We start from the raw sequence: 25,029 nt of genomic DNA on the forward strand, positions 1-25,029 counted from the left end.
AGACGCTAAATACTGGGTAATAAGGCTAACAATCGCCGCGTAAAAACGCGCTCACGCTAGTGAAAATGAACTAAAAGTTTATATTTCCGGGCCTAAGAGACAGAGCGTACCGCTGGCATTGGACACTACATTTTGAAATGAGGATGTGTTGGAAGGACGCAACGCTGGGTTCATGGAGTGGGCGCAGAGAAGAGCAAAGAGCGACGGCGAGGGATTGTACCAGCTCAGGCGCTGCGTTCGTCCTTCTGACGTCCACGTTTATTGCTCTGTTCTGTGTTTTGACAGCCCAGCGCTTACAGCTCAGACGCTGTTATTATTACATTAGTCACCGCACTAGTTAATCATTCTGACTAGATCCTTTCTTCCCATTCAGTTTACCGTAGACGATTTCTGGGTTTATTTTTCCACAACAACAACAAAACGGACCCAATTCCCTACGGTGATCTAAAGGGTTATCACCGGTGCGCGCTGTGTGTAGTTCCGTTGATGTACAGTATTAGACTCGCAAACGGATTAAATAGCCAGCAATATAATTACGCGTGAGTTTTGACCACCTCCGATTCTTCTTTACTGATTCATTATGTGATGTTTAGTTATTATCCGTGAAAGGCATTACATAACCTATAGGCGATTAGAAAACAATCGATCACAAATTTTCATTTCCAATGGGAAATGTGTCCTATTTATGTGGGGGTGTTAGTATTATTCAAAATGCATGTAGGCTCTGGAGAGATTGTGTATATTCATTCAGTTTTCTAACCACTTTTTCCAGTTCAGGGTCTCAGGGGAGCCAGAGCCTATGCTAGCCAGCAATGGGCACAAGGCAGGGTACACCCTGGATAGGACACCAGTCCATTGTAGGACAAACAGACACAACCACACACATTCACACCAGGACCGATTTTCCAAGAAGTTAGTTCTTATATACCAGTATATATTTAGATAATGGGAGGAAACAGGAGCACCCAGAGGAAACCCATACAAACAGTGGAAGAACATACAAACTCCACACAGATAGCACCCCAGAACCAGGATTGAACCCGGAGCCCCACCGCTGTGAGGTAGCACTACTAACCACCCAGGGCGCCCAGAGTTTGTAGAGTTTTGTTTCAATCTCAACAGCTACAGTACACATTATGACCAGTCCTGCTCTGTCAAAGAATGCAGATACTCCATCTGCAGGGTCGAGCAGCCATTTTGCGATCAAATCTTTATGTTAAGGTAGAGGGTGATATAGATGGTGCCATTACAATTAATATTAAGATCAATTTAGCGACTTCTTCCAGCTCTTAAGACTTAGGAGACCTGCAGAAATGCCTGCCCCCCAGGAACGGGACTGGACACATGCCCAGCGCTGTGAGGCAGCAATCCTATCCACTGCGCCAGCGTACCACCCTCTTCTCTGTATCTAAAAACTTTAAATCAAAGTTTCACCGGGGATACTGTGCACTAGAAAGAGCATCAGGAGGGCAGAGTAAGAAGTAGAACCGAGGTCCCGACTACCTCACTATTAAAGGATCGGTTTAAATTGTAAAGTGCTCGGTATTCTTCGAGATAAAAAATACAGTATATACTGTAAAGATAAGATCACTTTATTGGCCCTATACAATTTCATGTATTAGAAGTTTGTCTTTTTCACATACCCCAGCTTACTCTCCATGAGACACACAGACAGGGAGAGAAGATTGGGGTCAGAGCACAGGGTCAGCCATTTATACAGCACCCCCGGGGCAGTCGGGGTTAAGGGCCTTGCTCAGAGGCCCAAGGGAGTAGGATTCCTCTGCTGGCCACGGGATACGAACCGGCAATCTTCTAGCCACAGGCGCAGATCCTGAGCCACAGAGCCACCGCACCCCCTTGGGAGCCCGCCTTCACCGCATGTAAATGCAATTAGCGTTAGTAATTTTAATAATGATTGTACAACAGGTGAGGAAAAAGATGTGTAACGATAAAGCGTACAGAGTGTGTTTTTATATGTATGGAGGAAGCAGTTTTGATGTGTTACACAGAGTTGTACTCTGCTTTTTCTTGGAAAGCAGAGCAGCGCGTAGGCGGAGGCGCGTTCGCAGGCCACTGTGAACTAAAAACGCGCGGACAAAAAGCCACTTACACTCGCCAGCTGCTCAGAAAAAAAAAGCATGTGGCTCTTTGGTACGTTCTGCTCACACCTACTGACAAATTAATGGTGTGAGAAACACGATTTACGTTTATATACAGTATTCACTGCTCACAGCCGCGTCAACACTGCGCTGCCTCAACAGCCCCCGGTCTTATTGGGACACTCCTGCTCCGGCTCTAGCTAAGAATCAGGTTGCCTATTTTGAGATAACGTGTATTTTTTAAAAAAACTAGTAGCTTTAAGGTTTCTCGAGATGTGTTAATTGCCTTTTATACTCTTTTATACGGTTTTGATGCCACTTTTCCGTTTCCGAGGGCATTGCTCGTTGTTATGGTGCAACGGCCTTATTTTCTTTATTTTCTGAATTGGGCTCCTCTTCGCGATGGACTCAATCCGAGCGCTTTCGAGTGGGTCACGCTACACTAGAGTAAAAGAGGGCGCCATTCCATTTTAATAACTGTATTATATCAAATTAGATCACGTCTCTAAGTGCTTTCATCTAAGCTCCTGGCAGTTATTTTATTACTACCTGTTTTTTTATATACTGTACAAAGCGACTTACGTGTGGGGCTGTTCATACACTGTTTGAAACAAACAGTGTGAAACACAAACTGGTGTGAAACAAACGTGAGTGAAATATTGCTTCATGGGTATGAGAGATGTGCCCCATATGGGCTTCTAACACACGAATCTCCAGTCACGGGTCGTACTCACAGTGGAGCAGCGCTCCCTCACGCGTTACACAGAGCTGCGTTTCTGTATTCGTCCTAAAACGTTTTTCACTATTGCACGCCTCTGCTCCTACAGTCTGTAACTATGCTTTGAACTTTTTTTTCTTCTAGTTTGAATGCGCTGTATCTTCCACCTACAGTACATTTGGACTTTACTGGGCAAACAATTGTTTTACTACGCTATATTATATTTTTTTATACATATATCACGATTATATTAATATGATGCCAGTCTGTCGTTGTGCACGTAATCCTGTTTTTTTTTTAAAAAAACAAGAAGTAGCTCTTCTATGGTTGTCACACTCCCCTCTACGACCACCCCCAAATATCCACATGATGTGCAGGATTCTTATCTGGGACGCCCTGCTGTAATAGTCCAGTCGCAGGCGAATTTCGTTGCTTTTAGAAAGAGGTATTTGTCTCTTTTAAGGCGCACAAAGCCACCACCATAAAAAAATAACATGTTGGTTCCACCATGGGAAAGGAAATAGTCCTTAGCCTTTTTGTCTGCCGGCATGGAAGACCCCGTTTGAGTTCGCCCGCCCGGGGTCGATTTTCAGTTCAGTCACGGCCGGCAGACGAGTGAGTCAGACAGGACAGCAAGGCTGTGCCCAGCACGCGGCCGGCAGTCACCGCCAGACAGCGCGCTGAAGCCTTGGAGGAGGGGGGTCGGGGGACACGGCGAACAGTAAGACTGTTTGTGCTTTGTGAGCGAGGACAGGGGCGATCGGTCGTGAACTGGGGTCAGCAGGCCTAGCTGAGGGCCGTAAATAATACGCTCTTCTTCTTATGCACAGCTCGGGACGAGCGCGATCACCTTGTACATTTCAGCCACGTTTTTCATTCATTTTCAAAGCACGCCGATAATTTTGTGTCCGTTCGTGACAAAGTTGAACCCCTCCGATCCGTGACGTCGTGTTTTTCTTTTTAGCTCTTGATAAAATCATTCATGTTGTTTCGCGTGACCAGCACTTACTGTACTGTCTTGGTCCTTGGAAGAGATTTCAGTTACGCCAGTAATTAACGGGTTGCACAGACCAGGTGCGACTGAACCATTCGAAAGGTGACTTTGTCAATCGCAGATCAGATTTAAATGGAACTGGCGTGTATGCGTGTCTGCCCTGCGATGGACTGGCGTCCCTTCCAGGGTGTATCCTACCTTACACCTGCTGCTTTCTGCTTGCATGTAGACTCTTGCTTTCCCGTGACCTTAAATTTGAATTCCGTGAAATGGAATAAAATAAATGAACAGCATTCAAGGTTTGTTTCCAGTTCACTTAGTTGAAGCGCTGTCACACGCAGCTGTTATGTTTGTTACCAAGCCGAGAACAAAATGCGGGTTGGTGGAGCTTTGTTAATTATATTGAAAGAAGGGCCATCCTGACGGTTTTCAAGGTCTCTTGTCCTGGTATTTACAATGTACAGAGTCTCCCGGTTTTGTTCTGGCGTTATGATACATTATTCCAAGGCCAGCAACGCTAAGTGCATCTGTAGGAGTCCTTTCTTGGGAAAGGGTTCCACCTGCTGGCAGCAGAATGTAATTACTGTTTGCTGGCGACTCATTTGAGGAAAAATATGAGCCTATGAGATGAAAACTCAGAATTTTAGCATGGTCTGGATTTTTGAAAGAATTATTTTGCGTTTACATGAAAGAATGAGCGAAGGTTTACAAAACGGTTTCCAAATTCCGATCATAAAGCAGCATGCACTGACAATAACATCAGATAAGCAGTAAACATTCATGCAGAATTGAGACTCGTGGAATTTAGCTGATCAAAACCCTTTAACTGACTCATCATTACTTAAACAATCCTACAGCTGAATTCTATACTTAAAGGCTTGTTTGGAGCGCAGATTTGCCTTAGTTATTCCAGCAACAGATCATCTGTTTTACAGTTTTTCTTTGCCCCTGTCTCCCTCTGCTGGCCAGACCATGTCAGAGTACAGCTCTCTGCTCAGCGACCTCTCTGAGAACATCACCAACGAGGACCTGGAGCAGCTGAAGTCTGCCTGCAAGGAGGACATCCCTGAGGACCAGAGCACCAACATCACCTCCTCCAAAGAGTGGTTCAACTACCTGGAGAAGAACGACAAGCTGGCACAGGGTAGGGAAGAGCAGGACACTGCTTTGTCACATTGTGGGCACACCACTAGGTGCAGGACACTATCAGACTTGTGTCTAATTGGAAAATCAACATATTAACTGAGCATTAGAATCAGGGTCCAATGTAGCCTAATTTGAGCAAGTAATTACCTTTAAGGGGCAGCATGGTTGCCCCACAGGGCTGGACCTCTAGGTTCAATTCTTGGGGTGCTATCTGTGTGGAGTTTGCATGTTCTCCCAAATGTTTGAGTGAGTTTCCACCGGATGATCCTACAGTCCAATGAGATGCTGGCAGCTTAGTTGACTTTTGGGAAAATTGGCCTTCGTATGAGTTTGAGCAGGTGTGTGGCTGTGTGTGTCCTCTGATTGACTGGTATCCCATTGAGGATGTATCCCGCCTTGTGCCCGTCGCTGGCTGGGATAGGCTCCAGCGGAAGTGGGAAAAAGCAGATAGAAAATGAATGGCTGAAATAAGAACTGAAGGTAAACATGAGTGTCTCTTGGGCTGATCCCTCTACACAGCTGTGTCTTACAAACAAAAGCAAAATCTCAAAAGCAACATCTGAATCAGAAAATGAAATGCCAAGTGAAGTGGGACATATGTATATATATTCAGGGCCGGCTCAAGGGGCCCCCTCATTGTGCAACACACCACATTTTTAATCAGTACATTCAAATGTGAGTGAAAAATTCCCTATAGCGGCTCTTTCCGTTGCTGCTATGGATTGTCCTAATGGATGTCCAGTCAAAAAGTGACCGATCCTAATTAAATACGTAATGTTTCTGAAGCACAGAAAAGAGGAGTGGGATTAAAGATCTCCAAAACAGAGGTACACCGTGTAATAATGCATGATATGCGTAATAATGTAATCATTTGTAGTTCGTTTCGGTTTTGAGTCTGTCAAATCCATGTACCTAGCGAACAGCAGATGTTTTCAGGCGAGACGTACAGTAGCTGTTTCCCTCAATTGTACAGATGCCGTGTGGGTCACCTGGCTTAAAATCGGCCAGGTGTAAAAGTTAATGTGCAGTACAAAAGACTGTCCTGCGATCATACATAATGGCCATTAAAACACACTGTTTTCCTTGCGGTTTCTCCTGTATTTCATTAAATGGGAGTATTGTTAACCCAACCTTCGGATTGCAGTCTCTCTCCCAGTGACAGCGGCAGGAGCAGAGAGGAGAGGTCGAAAAAATATAGGCACATTGATTTGTAGAACATTTTTATAAAACTTTCCCATCTGCTCAGCCTCTACTGACCTCACCTCCCTTGTCAATGAGAGCTCTCTTTCTTTCTAACTTAATTTCATATCTATTTCTGCAATTCATTCAGGGTTGCAAAGCACTAATTTGTAAGTTCCGCTTTGCTGGAATTTTGAAGTAACAGAGATCCTGTTTATCATCATTTATTGTTATCAGTGCCCCTGTTGTCATTAATATTGATATAAATGCTTTGTCATGACTTGCAATGTTAAAATACTTTATCTTAAAAATGTGTGCCTCATGTTCTCGTTTATAACTTGTTTATTATGTGTCCTGCAAAGCTGGTTAATAAAGGTTTTCAAGTGATATAATTAATTTATTTTATTTTTCTAAGTAGTACCATAAGGTTGTGTTGGGAGCTGATAGCAGTGCAGTGTATGGTAGTGTCTATGCAAATCATGACCTGGAGGGGCCCCTTTCCACTGTCTTGCCTAGGGCCCCCAGACAGCTAGGGCCAGCCCTGTATATATACAGTATATCACGTTTCCAACACTACTAGATCACCGCTCAATCCTATTGTGGGAGGTCAGAGTAATTGCTGGCTTGTGTTGACTTAGTTTTGTTCTGGCTGTACTAAAAGGTACAGTATGTAAACAAGATAATTTATATTAACAGGTGCAGCTTTTTTATTTCATCCTACAATGTGATAAGAGTAGAACTGATTGAGTATCAAAGAACTGGACAGGCACCCTAGGGTGAAACAAAGCTCTTTCTGAGCCTGTACTGTATATTACAGTTGGGAACCCTGTGCTGTGCGACTGCTGTGCAGGGCAGTCCCAGCCCTGTGTAACTGTGTCACTGAACGAACTGAGGTCAATACAGAGTGCAACTCCATGAGGGTCTCGCTCCTCTGCTGAGAATTTCCCACAACTCCCAGTATTGCAGTGGGTATAGTGGATTGCCACCACATAGTGGACCCACTCAGAATTGTATTTGTATTCTGCCGTGCACCTGCTGCTTGCTGGGATAGACTCTGGCGACCCTGAATTGGATAAAGTGGTCAGGATGAGGGACAGCTTCACAATCCTGTCTTGTCTCGAGTCAGTTGTTTAACCGTGCATTGATTGTTTCTGCCTTGCTCCCAGACAACCTGTCCTACATCGAGCACATCTTCGAAATTTCCCGGCGCCCGGACCTGCTGACCCGCGTGATCGAGTACAGGACCACCGTGCTGAAGATCTCCGAGGACGACGAGATCGACACCAAGCTGACACGCATTCCCTCGGCGAAGAAATACAAAGGTACGCCCCGGCCCCTCCTCGTTAAATTGTTAGACGGATTTTCTTTCGGCTCACAACCCCAAGAGGGCAGAAGAACAAGGACACCACAACAGACATTCCAAACAGTTGTGCCTGGGGTGACGTGCATTAATATTCATGGAACTATAACAAAGTTATAATGGAAATTCAGGAGGATGGTTAGATCCTAACATCGGACACTTCCAGAGGGTGTGTACATAAGTCTTGCACATGGGACTTCCTGTAGCCCATCTCTCTCATTACCCTCCCACTCCCCCACCACACCCCTGCAGCGGCTCCCTGGCTCAATCCTCGTGATACTGAGGTGGGGGGAGTTTTGAGAGTAGCCTCATCCTTAAGGCGAGTCTGTCTATTCTCTTAGCTAACTATACTCTCGATCTCATCTCTCTCACACATTTACAGTATTAGGGTGTAACTGAACTACTGAACTCATTTATTTAGTTGGCGTTTTATTATACATTTGTACCCTTTTATACAGCGAGGTTGTTTTCAGCTGTTTTACTGGAGCAGTCAGGGTGATATACAACAGCATTGTCACTCCTGGGGTTTGAACCCAGGAGATTTTGTTATAAGTTATAAGTCAAGACCCTAACAACTGCCCCAGACTGCTGCATGGGTCTTCAGGCTTCAAAAAGGCAAGAGCAGCAGTGTAGTAGCCCTTTGAGTGTCCGTTCAAAACGGTAGGCTAGGTTAAAGCTCCTTGTGACGGTCTTCTGTGAATTCCGAGATTTGCCGATTGAAACGTTTCTTTTAAAGGATGCTGTCCCTTGCCAGGCCTCACAGACATTCCTGTCTTTCAGATATCATCCGCCAGCCCTCGGAAGAAGAGATCATCAAGCTCGCCCCGCCCCCCAAGAAAGTCTGAGGTTGAAGTCGAGGACGACTGCGCCGCAGAAACCCCGCCCCTTCCCCCTTTGCCCCTCCCACGTCCTTCACCGCTGACATACAACACCGACGCACTAGCAGCCTCCCGACCAGTGAATCGAATCCCACGATGCCTGACAAGTCCCGCCTCTCCTCTGATAAATAAGACCTGGCAGCGAGAGAGGGAGATGGAGAGGGAATTCTTCCTTGAAGAGTCTGCCGTTTAACTGGCCCTCCGACAAGCTGAGCGTGTTTCAAAATGGCGTAACCTGTTACTCCCCCAGCAGTGCGAAAGAGCTTCAATATAGTTTGCTCCACATGCCAAGTGATTAGTCAGGGGTTGAACAAAAGTCATGGTACATTACTTATCATTTTCTGACAGCTGGAATTCTGTTTCTGCCGTTAAGCCCAAACCGTAAACTCCTGAGGTTTTTCCACTGCTTGTCGTGATATGGCATGGCATAGCGCAATAGTGTGCCCCGGTTATTGCAATTGAAAAAAAAAAGAAATGCCGCATGTATTATGCAGCCTATATCGCAATATAGTGTACGCTGTGTGGCGCCTGTTGTGATCATGGCAGCTGAAGTTGTAACGCTAGCCTTGATATTGCAGATGCAACTTGTTGTTAATCTGGTTTTTATTGTTATACGCTAATGGGAAAGATGCAGCTGACCTCAGATAGTATTTCCATTAGAAATTCACTATAGATCCAATTGTTACTGATCAGATGTTTCTCAAGAACAGAGAAAATTATTTACCGCATATTTTTTCCGCTACAGTCCAACTCTTGCCTGTAGGTGGGCTAAACTCACTATATCACTTGATAACTTTTCAGTCTTTAACATCTTCTCTATGGGAGAACTATTGTGATAAGTGTAATTATCATGATTCTGTCAAAAGTCGGGACTTTTTTGATCTTTCACCCTTACCTGAGATCACAAGAATCCTCACTTTTCGACTATTCATGTCTAAAATGAGATATCTCTTTTTAAATTATATATTGTAATAGTATATATTTAATATTTTTATAGGCTTATTTAAAAACTGCATTCCTTTCTGATCATGAAAGCGTACGCTGAAGACTCTTTAGACGTTTGTGACATCCAACACAATGTTATAGAAATGAAATTTAAATAAAAGCAGTAAAGGAGCAGTGTGGTTGATCAGAAGAGTGGTTAAAGAAGGAGCCGGAGAAAATAAGTAGAAACCGTTCTAAGATAGTATAGTGAAAAATCAACATAATTTTTCTGAAGTTCTTGAACTGTTGGGGAGCTTTTTAACGGATTGTCAGAAGTTTTAAACTGACAAATTAAGTTAAATACTAAAGAATATCAACTAATAATATGTGGTGTTAAACTAAAACCCACTGTGGTGCACTATACATCATTACGAAGGCAAATCAAGGCCAATTTTAAAGCTTAGGGCAGTTGTGTAGTAGGTATCTGCTATCTCGGCATGATCAGACAACTTGAGATATCCCTTTACTGCTTCTCTGAGGACTTGAATCATTCCAGCCATGCACACGATCCTAAAACAAGACTGTTGACAATACACGCGTTATCACTGTGTTTCCACGACTCAATTAAGCCTTAGCAGAAAATGCGCATTGGCCTTCGTTTTCAATGCGTCGTCCGGTTTGAGCGTTAAGACGTTGCTCGCGGCGGAGTTTTTTGTTTGTTTTCTGAGGCGCATCGTGTCTCACTGTTCGCTTTGACACATAATGAATAAGCAGAGCGCGGCGAACGGAAGGTCCTTTGGTTTCACCGTGGCGTTTCTGCCTTGGTGAGGTGAGGCCTTGTCTTTAGAAATCCCACGGGACCCTCCCTCCGGCTGCCCGGTTTGGGAACCGCAGGCTTGACGAAACTCTGCTTTTGATGTGCCACGTTTCGTTCGTCCACGACTTGGTCCGTTGTCAGTCGAGTCCCGTTTTTGTCCATTGGTTAACAAGCGTGGTACTTTTTTAAGTGTTATGTTTTCAGAAACTTTGCCGCTTTCTTACTCTGTTCCACTTATACTTCACGTGCCAAGTACCAAGCCTTTACAAGTGTTCATGGGAAGAAAAACACACAAAAAAGTTTTTTTTAAGTCAGACGATACTCAATTCTATGCAAAGCATCTAAAAAAAAGACAAACCTACAGGTCAACACACCCCTCGACTCTCCTCTATTATTTAGCGTCCTCCCCCCCCCCCACATGACCCCCGGACGCTAATTCGTACGTGTCACCCCTAACAAAAGCGAAGCGATTGCATCATTTTCCCTGTGTTTCTGAAGGGTAGCTCTTGAAAAATCATCGATTGTGAAATTCCGTGTTTGGTCGAACTTTCTTAAAAATCTCTTAATTTGTCGACTAAATTCTGGTGTTGTTGTAATCTGGACGCCCTTGGTGTATATGTGTTAAACCATAAATATCAGCCTGGATCATGTTCAGTAAAGTTACCTTAACACCTTAATACGTATTTTCTCAGATTTAAGATAAAGCATGCTACGTTTTACAGTTATACAGCTACCTAACAAGATTATATTTACATATCGAGCTTTTCAGCTGCAAGCAGTGAACGGAGTAACGTGTTGAAGCGCGGAATTTCTCGCTTGTTAATTATACAGAGGAAGTCGAAGTTAATTCGATGTAATGTTCAGTGGATGTGGTTGAATGTCTGCTATGATGAAGCGGGTGTTCTCACTTGTACCACTCTCGCTCCTGCGGAGAGTCTTGAAAACCGCAGAGCAGTGACTTATATATTGCTTTTTTTTCTGAGATACTGGTCTGTACGTTTCGAACTGTGTGCTTTCGTTGGTTGCTCAGCGTTTTTATTCTCGACCACAGCAGCCTCTTACCGCCAAAATGTGGTCTTGCCACTGTTTTGCTGTTGCCGTGTGTTTTAGTAGATAGAGTGTGTTAATAGAGTATTGCTGGTGACGTAGAAGGTGGTGATTCAGTGTCTTTTACTCTAACTCTGGGCAGCATCGCAATGTTGCTTTGCATATCCACTTAAACACAGGGACCAAGAAAACAGAACCTGATCGATGTGATCTGGAAGGGGGTGACAAGCGGTCCAGGCAGTTTCTCTAAATTTTAGCTGTGCTGACCTATATGCCCTCTAAAAACTATTTCCACAGACTGCTCGTTTTCAATCGGTTATGGATCCTGATTATCTGCTCAACTGGGAAAATCTCTTCTTCCAGAGGCGAGCACTAATGCACACGTGAACAGCATCGCTGTGCTTCCCACTTCCCTTAGCTGGCACAGACTCGAAATGGCTTAACGTTAGTTTTGAAATTTGATATCAACATTGAAATTTTCCCAAAAGTGTCCGGATAGCTCCAGGGCAAACAGAGGAGAAAGTTGTTTTATTTGTTCTCTATGGTGCTTGGAATGTAGATCTGTTTAATTTTAATGTCTGTGATTGAGTGCTCAGTATTGTTTGGTGTTAAAAAAGGTTTTGATTTCCTCAATATGCTTGGTGATCGAGGTTCTATTTTCCTTCATGTCTTTGGGTATGTTGTCGGTAGATCTTGGTTAAAGGAGAGGCCTAGCCTCCTTTTTTGTGAGTCCTCATCCTCTTTGGCAAACACTAGACATCTATTGTCTCTGACACCCCTAACAGTCCTAACATTGTGGAAAATGCCAAGCTCTTGAGGTACACCCTGCTGAAGTCCTGCAGCTTTTTGAAAATGGCCAATACTGTCTTTAATCTTGAGATCTCATTCCAAGACACGATCATGCATCACACAGAAACAGCCATGCATTCCATTCCAGTTTCCAGTTGTACTGCAAAAATGATATAGTTCGACTGAAATTCTTTTTTTTTCCTGTGAAATTCAGAACTGTATTATTTAGTCTGATGAATGGTATATTTAAATTCCCCAGGTTTGGGTGGTTCCATAAAGGGCCTGTCTGCCAAAAATGCCCCAGAAGAGAAAACAGGATTTAGCATGAAAACGTTGTTGGTTCTGGTAGGGACTTTACTGGCAATTCTTGGGGAGATACACCTTAAGGTGTGTAAGTGCTTACTTCTTCCTCTGAATAAATTCCTTGCCTTTGCTATCCTGTGCAACCCCTGAGTGTACATTCAGGCTGCATTGCTTGTAACAGAGTGCATGTGATGTCACACCAATTTCTCCCCATTCAAGAGGCCCAACCTTTTGGCATAGTGGAATTCTCTGCCTACTAAGAAGAGTGCTGTTTGACTATGAAGTCTTTGGTTCCCAGAAGCTGTTGGCTGTTGAAATTTCACATATCTTGCATTATTTTCTAGGTTTTTTTTTCAAGTCATAGAGAAAACCATAGAGAAATTAGAGATTTGTTTCATCTGTAGCCAGAGTTCTACATCAGATTTGGCAAATGTACTAGTATTAAATTGGGCATCAGGTTTCGTGTGGTGGGAGGCAAGTTTGTGCACCAATTTGGCCTGTATCACTGTGAAACCACCACTAAGAAAAACAAACTTGTGCCAGGCATGCACTCCCAGATTCAGTGTCTGTTAAAGAAAGGGGGATAGTTTTAGGATAGGCAGACAGCTCAATGGAGTTCAGAGGTACCTCTTTCAGTTAGGTGTCATGGAGTTCAATATTATTTCAGGGTACAAGAGAGTTATACTCCCAACAAAGATACTTTTAATATGAAATTTAATATGAAGTCTTCAATTCTCCATAAATTCATCTGTATACTAAATGTGTCATTAATCTACATAATGTATTAATTGCTATTTGTGTAAATCAGAGCTGAGTATTTGGGCAATGACGATACAGATCTTATTCTTATTATTGATTATTGAGTACTATTGTAGGTAATTTCTGCTCTGTGCCATATATAATCATTTTCATGTAAACAATATATCTACTAAAGCCATGTCCAGTGCTCTCAAAATGAATCACTGTTACAAACTAATTAACAACTCAGCTGAAAGAATACCAGACCTCAAGCCTGGGGAACTATTGTCACCAGATTAGCACCACACACTTTTTTTATTGTATTTTTAGATAGGAGCAGCTCTTTTCTTTCTTAATGAAGTTGTATATAAATATTGTGAGTTTATTTCAGTGTGTTTTTATTATTGATTAATTTATTTAATGCAAATATGGTTTAATGTAACAGAAAATGTTTACTAACTGGAAAAGTTGTAAAGACAAAAATGAGACTGTGCTCATAATTGTACATGAAAGGAAAAGAAGCATTTTCAGTAAGAATTGCATAATATGTGGTGAAAAGTAGTTGTCTTTTTAGTAACCCAACTTGTACCCCATAAATATACCAGTCCACATACACAGGATTATTGATAAGTTTATACAGTATTAATTATAAATGTACGATATTATTTAAAATATTGTAGATTTCCACATTTGTGAGGGGTGAGTGAAGTTGGGAGATTCTGTTTTCCAGCAGCAGAAAGCGTGCCCAATAGAGAATATCATCTCAACAATATTCAGCGTCTGTGTTATTTTGGCTGTAGGATATTTGGTAGCTTAGCATTTAACAGGATTTTCACACCACAAACAGAACTGCTTTGTATCGAAGGCTGAGCTGCGGTATTTCATTGATCGACGTAGCATGATTAAATCTGAATTCTAGAGAGGTTTTTGATCTATGTTGAAAATTATAATCAGGTCATATTTATGCGTTTTCCTGCAGGAGCCTGGTTGTGTGGACTAGTATCCGGGGTTTTGACTTATTCCAGTTTCAGATATGCGCTTCTCCATGTCGGCGATTTCAGAGCCTATTGTTTTCTTGGTTTTTAATGAAATTCCTGGAGTAGCAATACGAGCAACTGAATCTGTGGCAAACTGCAGTTACCACTGTAACCAGCAGAGGGCACATGACTTGATATGCCGCGTAACAGTATTAAGGTTTTGTCCCGTTTGCTCTGAAGTCACAGAAGAAGCGATTGAAAATTTTACGTTTCAATTCGCAAAGCGTAATCTGAAGCTTATTTTTATTATTGTTATTATTATTTTTTATACAGCATGTCACCGTCGTGTTCGGAAAAAAAAGCAAGCGAATTCCACGGTGATAAGACGAAAGCAGCTTTAAAATGAAGCCCAAGAGGGAAAGTCGGGAATGGACAGGTGATTTCTCACAATTCCACAAAGAAAGGAAGTGAAAAGGCTAGAAAATCGTTCACATCTGGATGCTTTTGTACTTTTATGGCCTGGAAAAGATTTCATGGAAGCCAACGGCTGGCTTGATACTTTGCATTGTATTCTCAGAAACAAAAAGAAAAACGAAAGATGCAGGGCTAAGGAGTATGCAAAGAGTGCATTTTTGTTTTCATTTATTCTCCCGTTTTGAAAAGAGCAGCTTTGATACAGAACCACATTGCTTACTGAAAACACGTTATAGTTTGACAGAAACTACACAGTCACCAAGGCCTTAAGTTACTAACTGAAAAACAGGCTTAACCTGTTATATAAATAATAATTTGCCAAGTAAAATGATCACGTCCGATAGGCAAGGTTCATTTTTCATTCGAAAACCTAATATCTTTAAGGACCATTTCAGATTTCCTAAGCGACCTGAAACTGCATCTAGCACATTCTTTGAGGATCTCAGTGGCTTTAGAATCCAATTCTTATTTTAGCTTTTACATTCATTTTCTTAATAGCTTAGAGGCCACGTTCAGCCATTCAGTTCATTCTGCTTTGTTACACTGAAGAAATAGAGGAAATACTCTGACCTCCTAGCTCCGAAGACAGAACGGATTTCAGGGGAATCAATTGAAAGCCAAGTGGACTCCAGTTAACAAAACAGGAAGGCCAGACAGAGACGTGGTGCTGTCTCCATGGTTCTAGAGGTAGATTAGTAAAAACTGCACATCCATTACTTAGACTCGGTTTTGTATGTAAAAAATCAGGCCTCTTGGCAGGATTTCTGTCCAAATGTATTTTCCTTCCCCAACAAACGATGCAAAACGACATTAAAAAAAATGACAGTTTACATTCTGCACTAACGCTTCTGTGCTAGACAATGTGCCAAAGTGCTTTCATGCTGTGTGCTAAGCAAGATCTTGATTTGAAGATGTTTATTAGGCCGTACACCCTAAACAGTCAGCACATTAGAGGTTAGGTTGGGGTATAGATACAGATCTGTAACTGCTGTGCTGTAGAATACAGCTTCCTGACACAGTGGCTCGAGGCGCTGTACTGAGACAGAGATAGTAAGTTTTTCTCTCTTTCATGAACGCAGTGGGGTGACGAACAGGGCGGGTGGGAGCTGGAATAAAACCGAAGAAGAGATCTGCATTCCCATGCGTCCCTGTAAAGAAAGGCCCAGAGCTGGGGCAAAGACTAGCTTGTGCCGAATATTATTTAGGATGAAGATTATGAGTGAAATGTAATGCCTTTTCATTTACAGTCCATTATGGATCTTGGAAATTCCTGGAAAAGGGTTTTCCTGGGAATTGGTGGTGGTGGTGGTGGTGGTGGGGGGCGAGTTCAGATTGGAGAGGTGCTGCAATATCCTGTTACAACCTACTGATGATGGTTCTGGCCATTAGAAAAAGTGGGCATTAGCTGATGACTTTGGCAGAGAAAGGCAGGAGGGTGGAGGGGTATACATTTGAGGGAGATGCAGGATGATGAGATTAGCAACAGGGTGAAGGTGCAGAGGGGGTGTGGTGGGTGTGTGAGAGGGAACTGGACGTGAGAATACTCCATAAATACCGAACAGGATGCATGGATTTGTAAAGTGTCCATTCACATGTGTTTGAGAAGAAAGATTTCACCTCTTTGGGTGTTCTGTTATACAGCTGCAATCTAACCACTTGCTGGGGTCTCAGTTTGCAAATAGAGTTCAGTTTGAAGTGATGTGTGAGTGATCAAAATGTAAAAGGCTAAGATCACTTTAAAAAAAAAAGCTTCAAACCTGAAGGGTATTGGAAGGAAATGCTGGCACTGACTCCAGATCCATCTTGCTTAAGTCAGTTCCATGTTTTCCAGAAATAACTGATCTCTTCTTGCAAATTGACTTTAACTCTATTTTGTTTTGTTTGCTTTATGGTGGTTCAACAGTTAATACTCTTTTGAAGGGCTCTTGTTGTTTTTTTTCTTTCACAAACATTTGGTCCAAGGACTGGAGATTCATTTGCAAAAGGTAACAGATAGGCTTGCCGTAGAATTCCTCCCAGGGTCACAGAAATACTCCTTTTGAAAACAAAATGTGATGTTTGTGGTATAAAGCAGAGTCCGTACTTTCCAATGGTATAGTGCTGCATCTGTCTGAAGTCCCAGACTGAGCCACTGAGAGTTTTGGGGATGGGCTGGGGTGTATGGCAGACAGGAAAAAGGAAGGTTCTAATATAAGGGTCTTTTAGTTTGAGGAAAATTGAATACAATTACCTGCTGAAAACCAAACAGGCTTCAATGCAGGAGGGTGTTCGAGTCTGTTAGAAGAGACGAGGCAGATGGGGAGGATAGTGGAAGTACAGAGCGCTGTCTTTTTCTTTATTATTATTTTTTAAACATGACTGTGTTAGAAAAACCAAGAGTTTGAAGGATTGTTTTCCTTTCTGGTTGTGTGTGTGATTTATTTTTCCTGTAGAAGAAATAAAAAAAAACAATATTTTGCAAAGATGGTGACAAAAGGAACAAAGCTGAAAAATGTTATTTAAAATTAAAAAGTACAGGTGTGGCTTTTCCATGAATTAAATGAAACTAAACTGAAAGAAATGCCATTTTTGTCATTGTGCTCAAATAAATATAAATATTATATTATATATATTAAAATATATTTGCTAACCTATCCTGCTGTGGTCTGTTCATTTCAGAAGCGTTTTAAATGAGTCTTTGCGGTGCGTGTAATCTACAGTATTGTTCTATATAAGTGAGATATTTATATATTAAGAGTCTATGGTTTTATGTATTTAAACATACAGTATCTGAACCTCACCTAGTCTTCAAGTGCTAGCAATAGATAAATCTCACCTCATGTGACAAATAACTCTCACAGATTTTATTTTGTCGTTATTTATTAAACAACAAAAATCGGCCAACATTCAGAAGCCTTCTAAAACTAAGTGCAACTGTACTGATTCCAAATCAGGTGCCGTCCTTCGGATGAGACGTAAAACCAAGATCCTGACTTTCTGTGGTCATTAAAAATCCCAGGGCGTTTCTCCAAAAGAGTAGGGGTGTTACCCTGGCGTCCTGGCCAAATTTCCCATTGGCCCTTACCAATCATGGCCTCCTAATAATCCCCATCAATGAATTGGCTTCATTACACTGCTCTCCTCCCCACTGAGAGCTGGTGTGTGGTGAGAGTACTGGTGAGAGTACTGGCTGCCGTCGCATCATCCAAGTGGATGCTGCACATTGTTAGTGGTGGAGGAGAGTCCCAATTACCTGTAAAGGGCTTTGAGTGGAGTGTCCAGAAAAGCACTATATAAATGTAAGCAATTCTTCTTATTATTATTATTATTATTATTAAGAATGTAATTAGGATCAGGTGATGTTAAACAAGCGCACATGATTAGTTGATGATTTGGACGAACTTCCACCTGTATACTCTATATAATATTAGAAAATTTATCAGGTTTGTAGTAAAACGTCATGCCTACAGTAGGTCAAAAGATATCGGTGATGGTCTCAGAGAAAGAATCATTGCTGCTCATCAGCCTGGGATAGGTTATAAAGTCATTTCCAAATAAGAAGTCTATCACTCCACAGTAAGAAAGATAATTTACAAATGGAGAAAGTTCAAGATAGATGCCAGTCTACCCAGCAGTGGGCGCCCTAGTAAATTCACCCTAAGATCGGACCATATGATACTCCTAGAGATTCCAAACAACCTCAGAGATGCATCCAGGGATCTACAGGCCTCTGTCAATATGCTTAACGTTAAAGTTCATGATTCTACTGTTAGGAAAAGACTGAACAAGAATGGGTTGCATGGAAGGATAGCCGGGAGAAAAAACCCTTCACTCCAAAAAGAAAATTGCTCCGCAGCTTAGGTCTGCAAAACAGCAACTTAAACAACCACAAATTCTATGCCCAGAGAACTTCAGATGGAGTTCGCGGAAATTCTCAGTGGACACCCCAGGTAGGGTAAGGATCAGCATTTACACACTACTTACAGAATTTTTATTTTCAGGGATGGATTTTTGGCCCAAGTTAAGTTGAAGAAAAGTGGTTTCGTGACCCTAGCTGAATTGTTGTTTTTTTCCGGAAACTCCGGGGTCCCTGGATGTCGCCGTGCACTGCGCGGTTGTATTCCAAAACTGAGTCGGTCGGATCACCAAGCAAGATCCCAAGCAAGATTACCCAAGCAAGTACCCAAGTACCCAAGCAAGATTGAAACTCATTCAAATGCAAGTGCTTCTATCCGGGGTCTTGATTGTTTCCCACTCATTCCTTTTGGTTTGGGGAACATGTCAAAATCCTATGCCCAGAGAACTTCAGATAGAGTTCGCAGAAATGCTCAGTGGACACCCCAGGTAGGGTAAGGATCAGCATTTACACTAGGCTTCACAGGCTTACACTAGGCTGGGCAAACGATTTAATTTTTTTTTTTAAATAAAAAATGAGATATAATGATGTGTTCCTGCTTAACTTAGACGTTGCACATTGCACGACTTTAAAACCTATAAAAACAGGTTTCGAGAGTTAAAAACCACTTTTATGCACGAAAAACGGGTGATTCTTCTTCCTCGTGATCAGCTCAGAATCTTTGTGTACACTGTAAAGTTTTTACTTCTTAATTAAACGTTTAAAATACACTAATTTCATAAAGACAACACACGTTTCGAAGAGAAAAAATACCATTCATTTTTCATTCCTATCACAAATCTCCTAAACTTCAACTGTGCTGTAACTGCAGGAAGCTTCTTGTCCTCATCTAAATTCCTCAGTTACACATCTATTTCTTCCTCGCTGTTCCAAAGTCCCCCATACTTTCCTATCTCTACCCCTAGTACTTCCTTTGTCCTTATATCTCTTGTTTCTTTTTCTATCTTTTTTTCCTTCTTCTCTCTACGTGTCTGCAACCTGGCGTCTCTTATCCTAGCCATCCTCTCACAAAACACAGCCCTCTGCTCTTTAACTGATTCTCTAGCTTGAGATAAAACTTCTGCCTTCTTTTCAGAATCTAGTTTTTCAAGCCACTGCCAAGACCTGTTCTCCTTGAACATAATCATACCCTCCACAGCTAATGCTGTTGCTCTGGCCTTAACTTTAAGTAAATTATCAAAGATTCCAAAATCCCTCTCACAGCTAACATTCGTCTTGGGTGCTGATTCAAGCTTTTCAAACATCTCCTCTGAAACCTCATCATACCTGCCATATTCTAAATGATCTGCTACCATCCTACAACACACCTTTACAAAACTAGCAAGGATCGGTTCCACAGCCTGTCAGTCATGTCCTCAAATTCAGGGCTCCTCTGTTCTGTTAGCTTCTGCAGAAGAGGCCCAGAATGTACCTTACCTCTGACTAATTTACTGCTATCAGTCTGCCATTCTTTCAGCTTGCACACTAGCTCCCTGTATCTTGCATTCATTTCCAAAACATGCTCTTTTTTCCCCAGAGCTTTCCACAAAGGCTCTGTCACTAATTTACAAATAGTTCCCAGTGCTCTGCATCGTGCAATAAACTGACCCACACTCAAATCCTCAAACACTGTTTCTATTAATTTATTTTCATTACGTATATCATGCATGAATTCCAGCAATTCAGCATGCAAAAAATAAACTCCAGCTGCATTGTGGAACATTGCATTAATTCGGTTTGCATTAAAGGGAACCAGAGGGACATGATCAGATTTCCCCTGACTCAACAAAAAAGCTCTAAACTGCACAGATTTGCCACTTTTCTCACACCCTCTTTCATGGATGGCTTTGCACACTGATCTAATCAAGCTAACTACCACTCTCTCCTACTGTTCTATGCATCCAATCTAAACTAACACTGGCCACCTTTTCACCACCAAAAATCATTCTTTCCCAGACAGAAAGTGTAACATTTGCCTGATGTGCCAAGCCATCAATTAAATGCAATCCACAGAACAACTCATTGATAACTCCGATCCTAGCCTTGTCTGTTTCACTGAGGTAATCAAATCCATCTACAATTTTAGGCAAGATATCAGTTCTGTACTGCGCCAGAATTTCATTAAAAATGTTTTCTGTACTTGCCCTGTCAACAATTAGATTTGAAATTTTGCAGAAAATCTCCTTCTCAGAACATGTTGCATCCGAATCCTTGCTTCCACTGTTAACAACATCTTGCACCATCTCTCTTACTGTGTCAAATATGCACTGAGCTGAACCCGATGCCTGCTCTCTGAGTCCTAAATGCATTCTGCTACAATCCTGGAAAGAAATCCCTGCAGTTCCATATTTATGACCATATTTAGTGGTCCCATCTGTGGCAAGGGTTAAATTACTTTCTTGCAACAGTTCTTCTTTCAGATGTTGCAAAGAAACTTGCCTCGCTTCTAACACAAGATATTTACAAAAACTTTCCCCTGGTAATCTATCTACCTGAATACCTACCAATTTATCAAAAACTAGTCTGACTGTCTGAGAAGCCTTTCGTGCACTAACGCCCATATTTGCTACTAAATCCATAGAAGCCTCTCTTACAGCATACTTGCCTTTTTCTTACGTGCTAATATTGTGACTCACTAGCCTGTCTATCTCTGTTTTCAAGCCTTCATATTCTCCCTGCCAGAACTGTACCTCCTCATTCAGGTCCCTCACCCTATGTGCTAAATCTGCTTCAGTCACATTTCCTTTTATAATACGCAACCTTCTGCGATTCCTTTTTTTTGTATATCTAAGCTTTTCCAACTGTTCTTGCAATTCATCAATACTCTTTTCTAGCTGTGCCTTTTCCTTCTCTGACTCACCTTTCTCCTGTTCATTCAAAATGACTACCTGCTCACACTCCACAACTTTTTGCTCAAGTGTCCGAATTTTACTATCCCTGCATCCAAGCCTTTTATTCACATTCCTAACACTTCCATGTCCTAACTTTTCATTTGCCTTGCTTAATTTATTTGAGAGAGCTTGAATTTCATTTTCAGCCTTATAAAGCATAAGTCCTCTTTTTTTTCTTGTCTAACCTAGCTCTTTCATCATCCAGCTTCCTGCATTCTTCCATTAATCTATGCACATTTTTAAACTGTGCTCCTAATTCACTAACTACCTCATTAGTGCACTTTACATCACTTAATTCACTCGTTCCTGACCGTACCTCACAAGCAGAGCTAGTGCTAGCTGTTTGCTGTGCATCTCCTGCAGCTGAAATTTCACTGCTCTCTTTTCTTACTAGGGGCAGAGCAAAGATCTGGCGGTCAAAATCTTCCCTTCCGCTTTTTCTTAAGCGGGGTTTCTTATTAATGATCCTCTGTACATACTGTACAGACTAATCACTCGCTGAAAATATTCTTTTTTCCTGTTCATTTCTTAAACCTAGATCGAAATTGTGATTTAAAGATACCAAAAAGCATCTGTTTCCTATTTGATATTTTGGCTCCGGAAAATTTGTAGATCTCCATCATCGCTCTGTTCGTCAAGATTTTAACATCTTGTTTTTGTATTCGTTCAAATTCTAACTCTACATCTATCCCTAATTCCTCGAAGTAGCTACTGATGTATTGCTTTCCCTTACCACCAGGGCACACAAGCGTTTTCTCCGGATTCATCTTTTTTCTTTCTCAGGATCTCTCTCATTCGCTGCGGCTCGGCGCCAGAGCGGTTAAAGACGGCGATAAGTCAGACTCCCAGAGGGAGGAGGGGCGTCTTCCCGCTTCCCGCTTCCCGCTTCCCGCTTCCATAACTAAAATGCCAAATAGGAGTGGCTTAAGCGACAGACACAGTCGTGTAACTGACAGTTTGAGGTAGCCTATCGTGTATATTTCGCTTTGTTGCTGATAGGTTAAGCTTTCGAAACTCAGCCCCAATGTCATGTGACTTTTTCGTTGGTTAAACGCAACGAACACAAGCACCACCATGGCAACTGGGATGTGTAGTTTTTAATTCAGTTTGAATTATCACTGTACGGACCGTCTTCGTATTTGGCCAGGGCTTTAAAGAGAGGGCGCGCCAAAAATGACGTGATTATCTGTCCCACAGCTGGAGCTTAGCCGAAATTGGGTCATGCAACAGGGCAATGATCCAAAACCCACCGGAAAATCTATAACCTGAATGGCCGAAAAAAAAATCAGAATTTTGGAATGGAAAATGTTACAGAACACGTCACGTTATCGCTGCTTAGGGGGCTTCCACGTGTTACTGTGCTCACTTACTTTTTTCACATACGGCTATTGAATGTTGGCTGATTTTATTTGTTTAATAAATAATGCGAAAGTAAGATTTGTGTGTGTTATCTGTCACATGAGGTCAGCTTTATCTACTGTTAGGACTTGGTGAGGACTAGATGAAGGTCCAATATCTCTTAATACGTATAGCCATAGAATCGTAAGGGGGTGTAATTTCCTTTTCACATCATTTTAAAATATATATATATTAACATATACACCTGAAGAAGGCTCCACGGCCGAAACGTTGTGTTTTCTTTCTTCTATTTTCCAGCATGGAATAAACCTATAACTTGTTCCTTTGCAGCCTACGCATGCTGGCGCAACTCCCCACCTGAACTACTATATGTATTAATGTATGATATGTATTTATCTAGCGGTTTATAAAAGAGCTCTCAGAAATTCACACAAATCTTGAGTTCGTGACTAATGACCCTGAAATACGGCTGACGTTGCTAAATTCTGGAAAAAAGGGACATTTCATTGACTCGGGCTAACGCGATAACCGGAGGGTGGAGCTGGTGAATTTTCACAGTGCGTCTGAAATCTGAAATGTCTCGCACTATTACTATTTTCGTGATGCCTGCCCATTCCTCTGGGTGTTCAAATAAGGCTATTTGCTAGTGATATTTACCTCACACGAGATAAATAATCAGGACGTCGTCTCCTGTAACCTGTTCTTATACTGTCCGTACGCTTCAGTTCTCAGGAAGAAATGTCGCTCAGGTTTAATTTGCTTGTGAAACTCAGGCCAGGAAAAAAACAGGCTTTTGCACACAGGCACTTCGTTAAAAACGCCCCCTTTCTGTGCGTTATACGGGATCTGTGCAATAGAGAACACACGTCTCAGACGTTGAGAGCTGAAACACGTCCCCGAATCTCTTTGAAACAAAACAGGTTTTTTATTTATAATTAAATTTATATATAATTTAATGATAAGAACACAAAACGTAAGGTTAAAAAAGAGAGGAATCCATTTGGCGCATCAAGCCCCTTCAGTCTGAAGATCTGGCACAGTAGTATCTTTCAGGATGAATTTCTGTTCTTCAAATGGTAATGGAAAATGTTTTCTTAAAAAAAGGTCAGAAATATTGGTATCTATGGGAGGAAGCACAATTTTGGTGGATGGGTGTCTGATTAACAGCAGAAAAGATGGAATCAGTGTAGAAGAAGCGATCCCTGCAAAACCGAAGTGATGTAAAAAGGTCTAGGGTGAAAAAATGAACAGTTTTTACTAGCTTTCTACCGCCTGTGACAGAGCAGGATTTACAGTATGTTTGTGGTTTGTGTGAACAGTGCGCTGTGGTCGATGATAATACACCGGCCTCTCCTACTGCAGCTCTGCTCTGAGCGATACTGTAAATTACAGTGTCATATGAGGAGGTCACTCCCACCGCGGTGTCATAACGCAACCGCTTGTCACACTTTCACTTTTGGTTTTAAAATGATCTCTCTGTTCCAGAAAATAAAATATAAATATATCAAATTTTAATAGGAAAGAGTTTTGTTGTAGTTAGATCGACTGTAGTATTTTGATGTTGTTGACACCCATAGAAGTTAATTTTCGTTTAAAATGACGATAATTCTAGGGACGTTTTTTAACTAAGGAGTAAACAAAGGAGCAAAGACTGTCGGGGGAAAACTACTGGTTTGAAAAGGTCATTTTGCGGACATAAAGGTACAGAAACAACGTTCATTAAACGGGTTTTTGGTTTTAAAAAAGGCGACAGAGTGTAATTGTTGTGAAGTGCTTAGATTGTAATGAAGATCACTACTGTATACATGTACTGTATGTATACAGTATACCATTCACACGAACTCGGTTAGTGGAAGCTTGAATTTTGTATTGTCTTAAGAAAATACGGACTCGACTGATAATTGCGCGCGATTTTGTTTATGAATGGTGTCATGTGACCCACACCCGTTGTGATTGTGGCAGATTTCACCTCTGTACTGTAGTTTAAAATCTTGGCGCCTACTCTGCGGCGTCACATAAACTGATTCTTCTCTTTAAGCAGCGACACTTTTCTGTAAGTATTCCTGTAAATTTGAAAGTATTCTGACAAAAATACTTGGTTTTAGGTGCTTAAAACGGTAAACGTTCATTTTGCTGATGCTTGATTTCACTTATTAAACTTTTTATTTCGGTTAGGAATGAATTAAGATAAAGTTATTTCATGAAATCAGGGTAATTTACATGTTATTACAGTAACAATATACTACTATGAATAATAATAAAAAAGACGAGTGATTTAAATTGTTTCATTTATTATTGATTATATTAAGCTGTGATACAACTGTTGCTACAAAGAACAGTGATACTAGTGACATGTGGACAGTGGGTTTGTATTTAACTGGAATAAATATGGAGAGGACAATAGGGCAAGACAAACCAGGTGAAGCTGCAACAAATAATAAGTCATGACATTAAAGAAAACA

At 41.6% G+C, this 25,029-nt stretch overlaps 2 protein-coding genes across 23 annotated transcripts in view; both read left to right on the forward strand.

The window, feature by feature from the left end:
* Window positions 1-17,076, forward strand: part of pea15 (proliferation and apoptosis adaptor protein 15) — a 57,350-nt gene extending 40,274 nt beyond the window's left edge. Inside the window, exons 2-5 of one of the 3 annotated variants that reach the window (XR_015939767.1) lie at window positions 4,781-4,955; window positions 7,303-7,458; window positions 8,277-14,582; window positions 14,633-17,076. Coding sequence is in view for 2 of the 3 variants with exons in the window: in XM_088637764.1 (XP_088493890.1) it covers window positions 4,784-4,955; window positions 7,303-7,458; window positions 8,277-8,341 (393 nt within the window). In the remaining variant the exon portion in view is untranslated. Of the gene's footprint in view, window positions 1-3,361; window positions 3,539-4,780; window positions 4,956-7,302; window positions 7,459-8,276 lie in introns of those variants that run through there. The other 2 variants (XM_088637765.1, XM_088637764.1) reach the window with 2 other exon arrangements.
* Window positions 17,077-23,468: 6,392 nt separating this feature from the next.
* LOC148660025 (uncharacterized) overlaps window positions 23,469-25,029 on the forward strand; it is a 34,785-nt gene continuing 33,224 nt past the window's right edge. For 13 of the 20 annotated variants that reach the window (XM_088637575.1, XM_088637581.1, XM_088637583.1 and 10 more), the window contains exon 1: window positions 23,999-24,268. The gene's annotated coding sequence lies outside the window, so the exon portion shown is untranslated. The other 7 variants (XM_088637577.1, XM_088637580.1, XM_088637576.1 and 4 more) reach the window with 5 other exon arrangements.

Source organism: Lepisosteus platostomus, chromosome 6, assembly GCF_059453375.1.
Source record: "Lepisosteus platostomus isolate fLepPlt1 chromosome 6, fLepPlt1.hap1, whole genome shotgun sequence".
Lineage (NCBI taxonomy): Eukaryota > Metazoa > Chordata > Actinopteri > Semionotiformes > Lepisosteidae > Lepisosteus > Lepisosteus platostomus.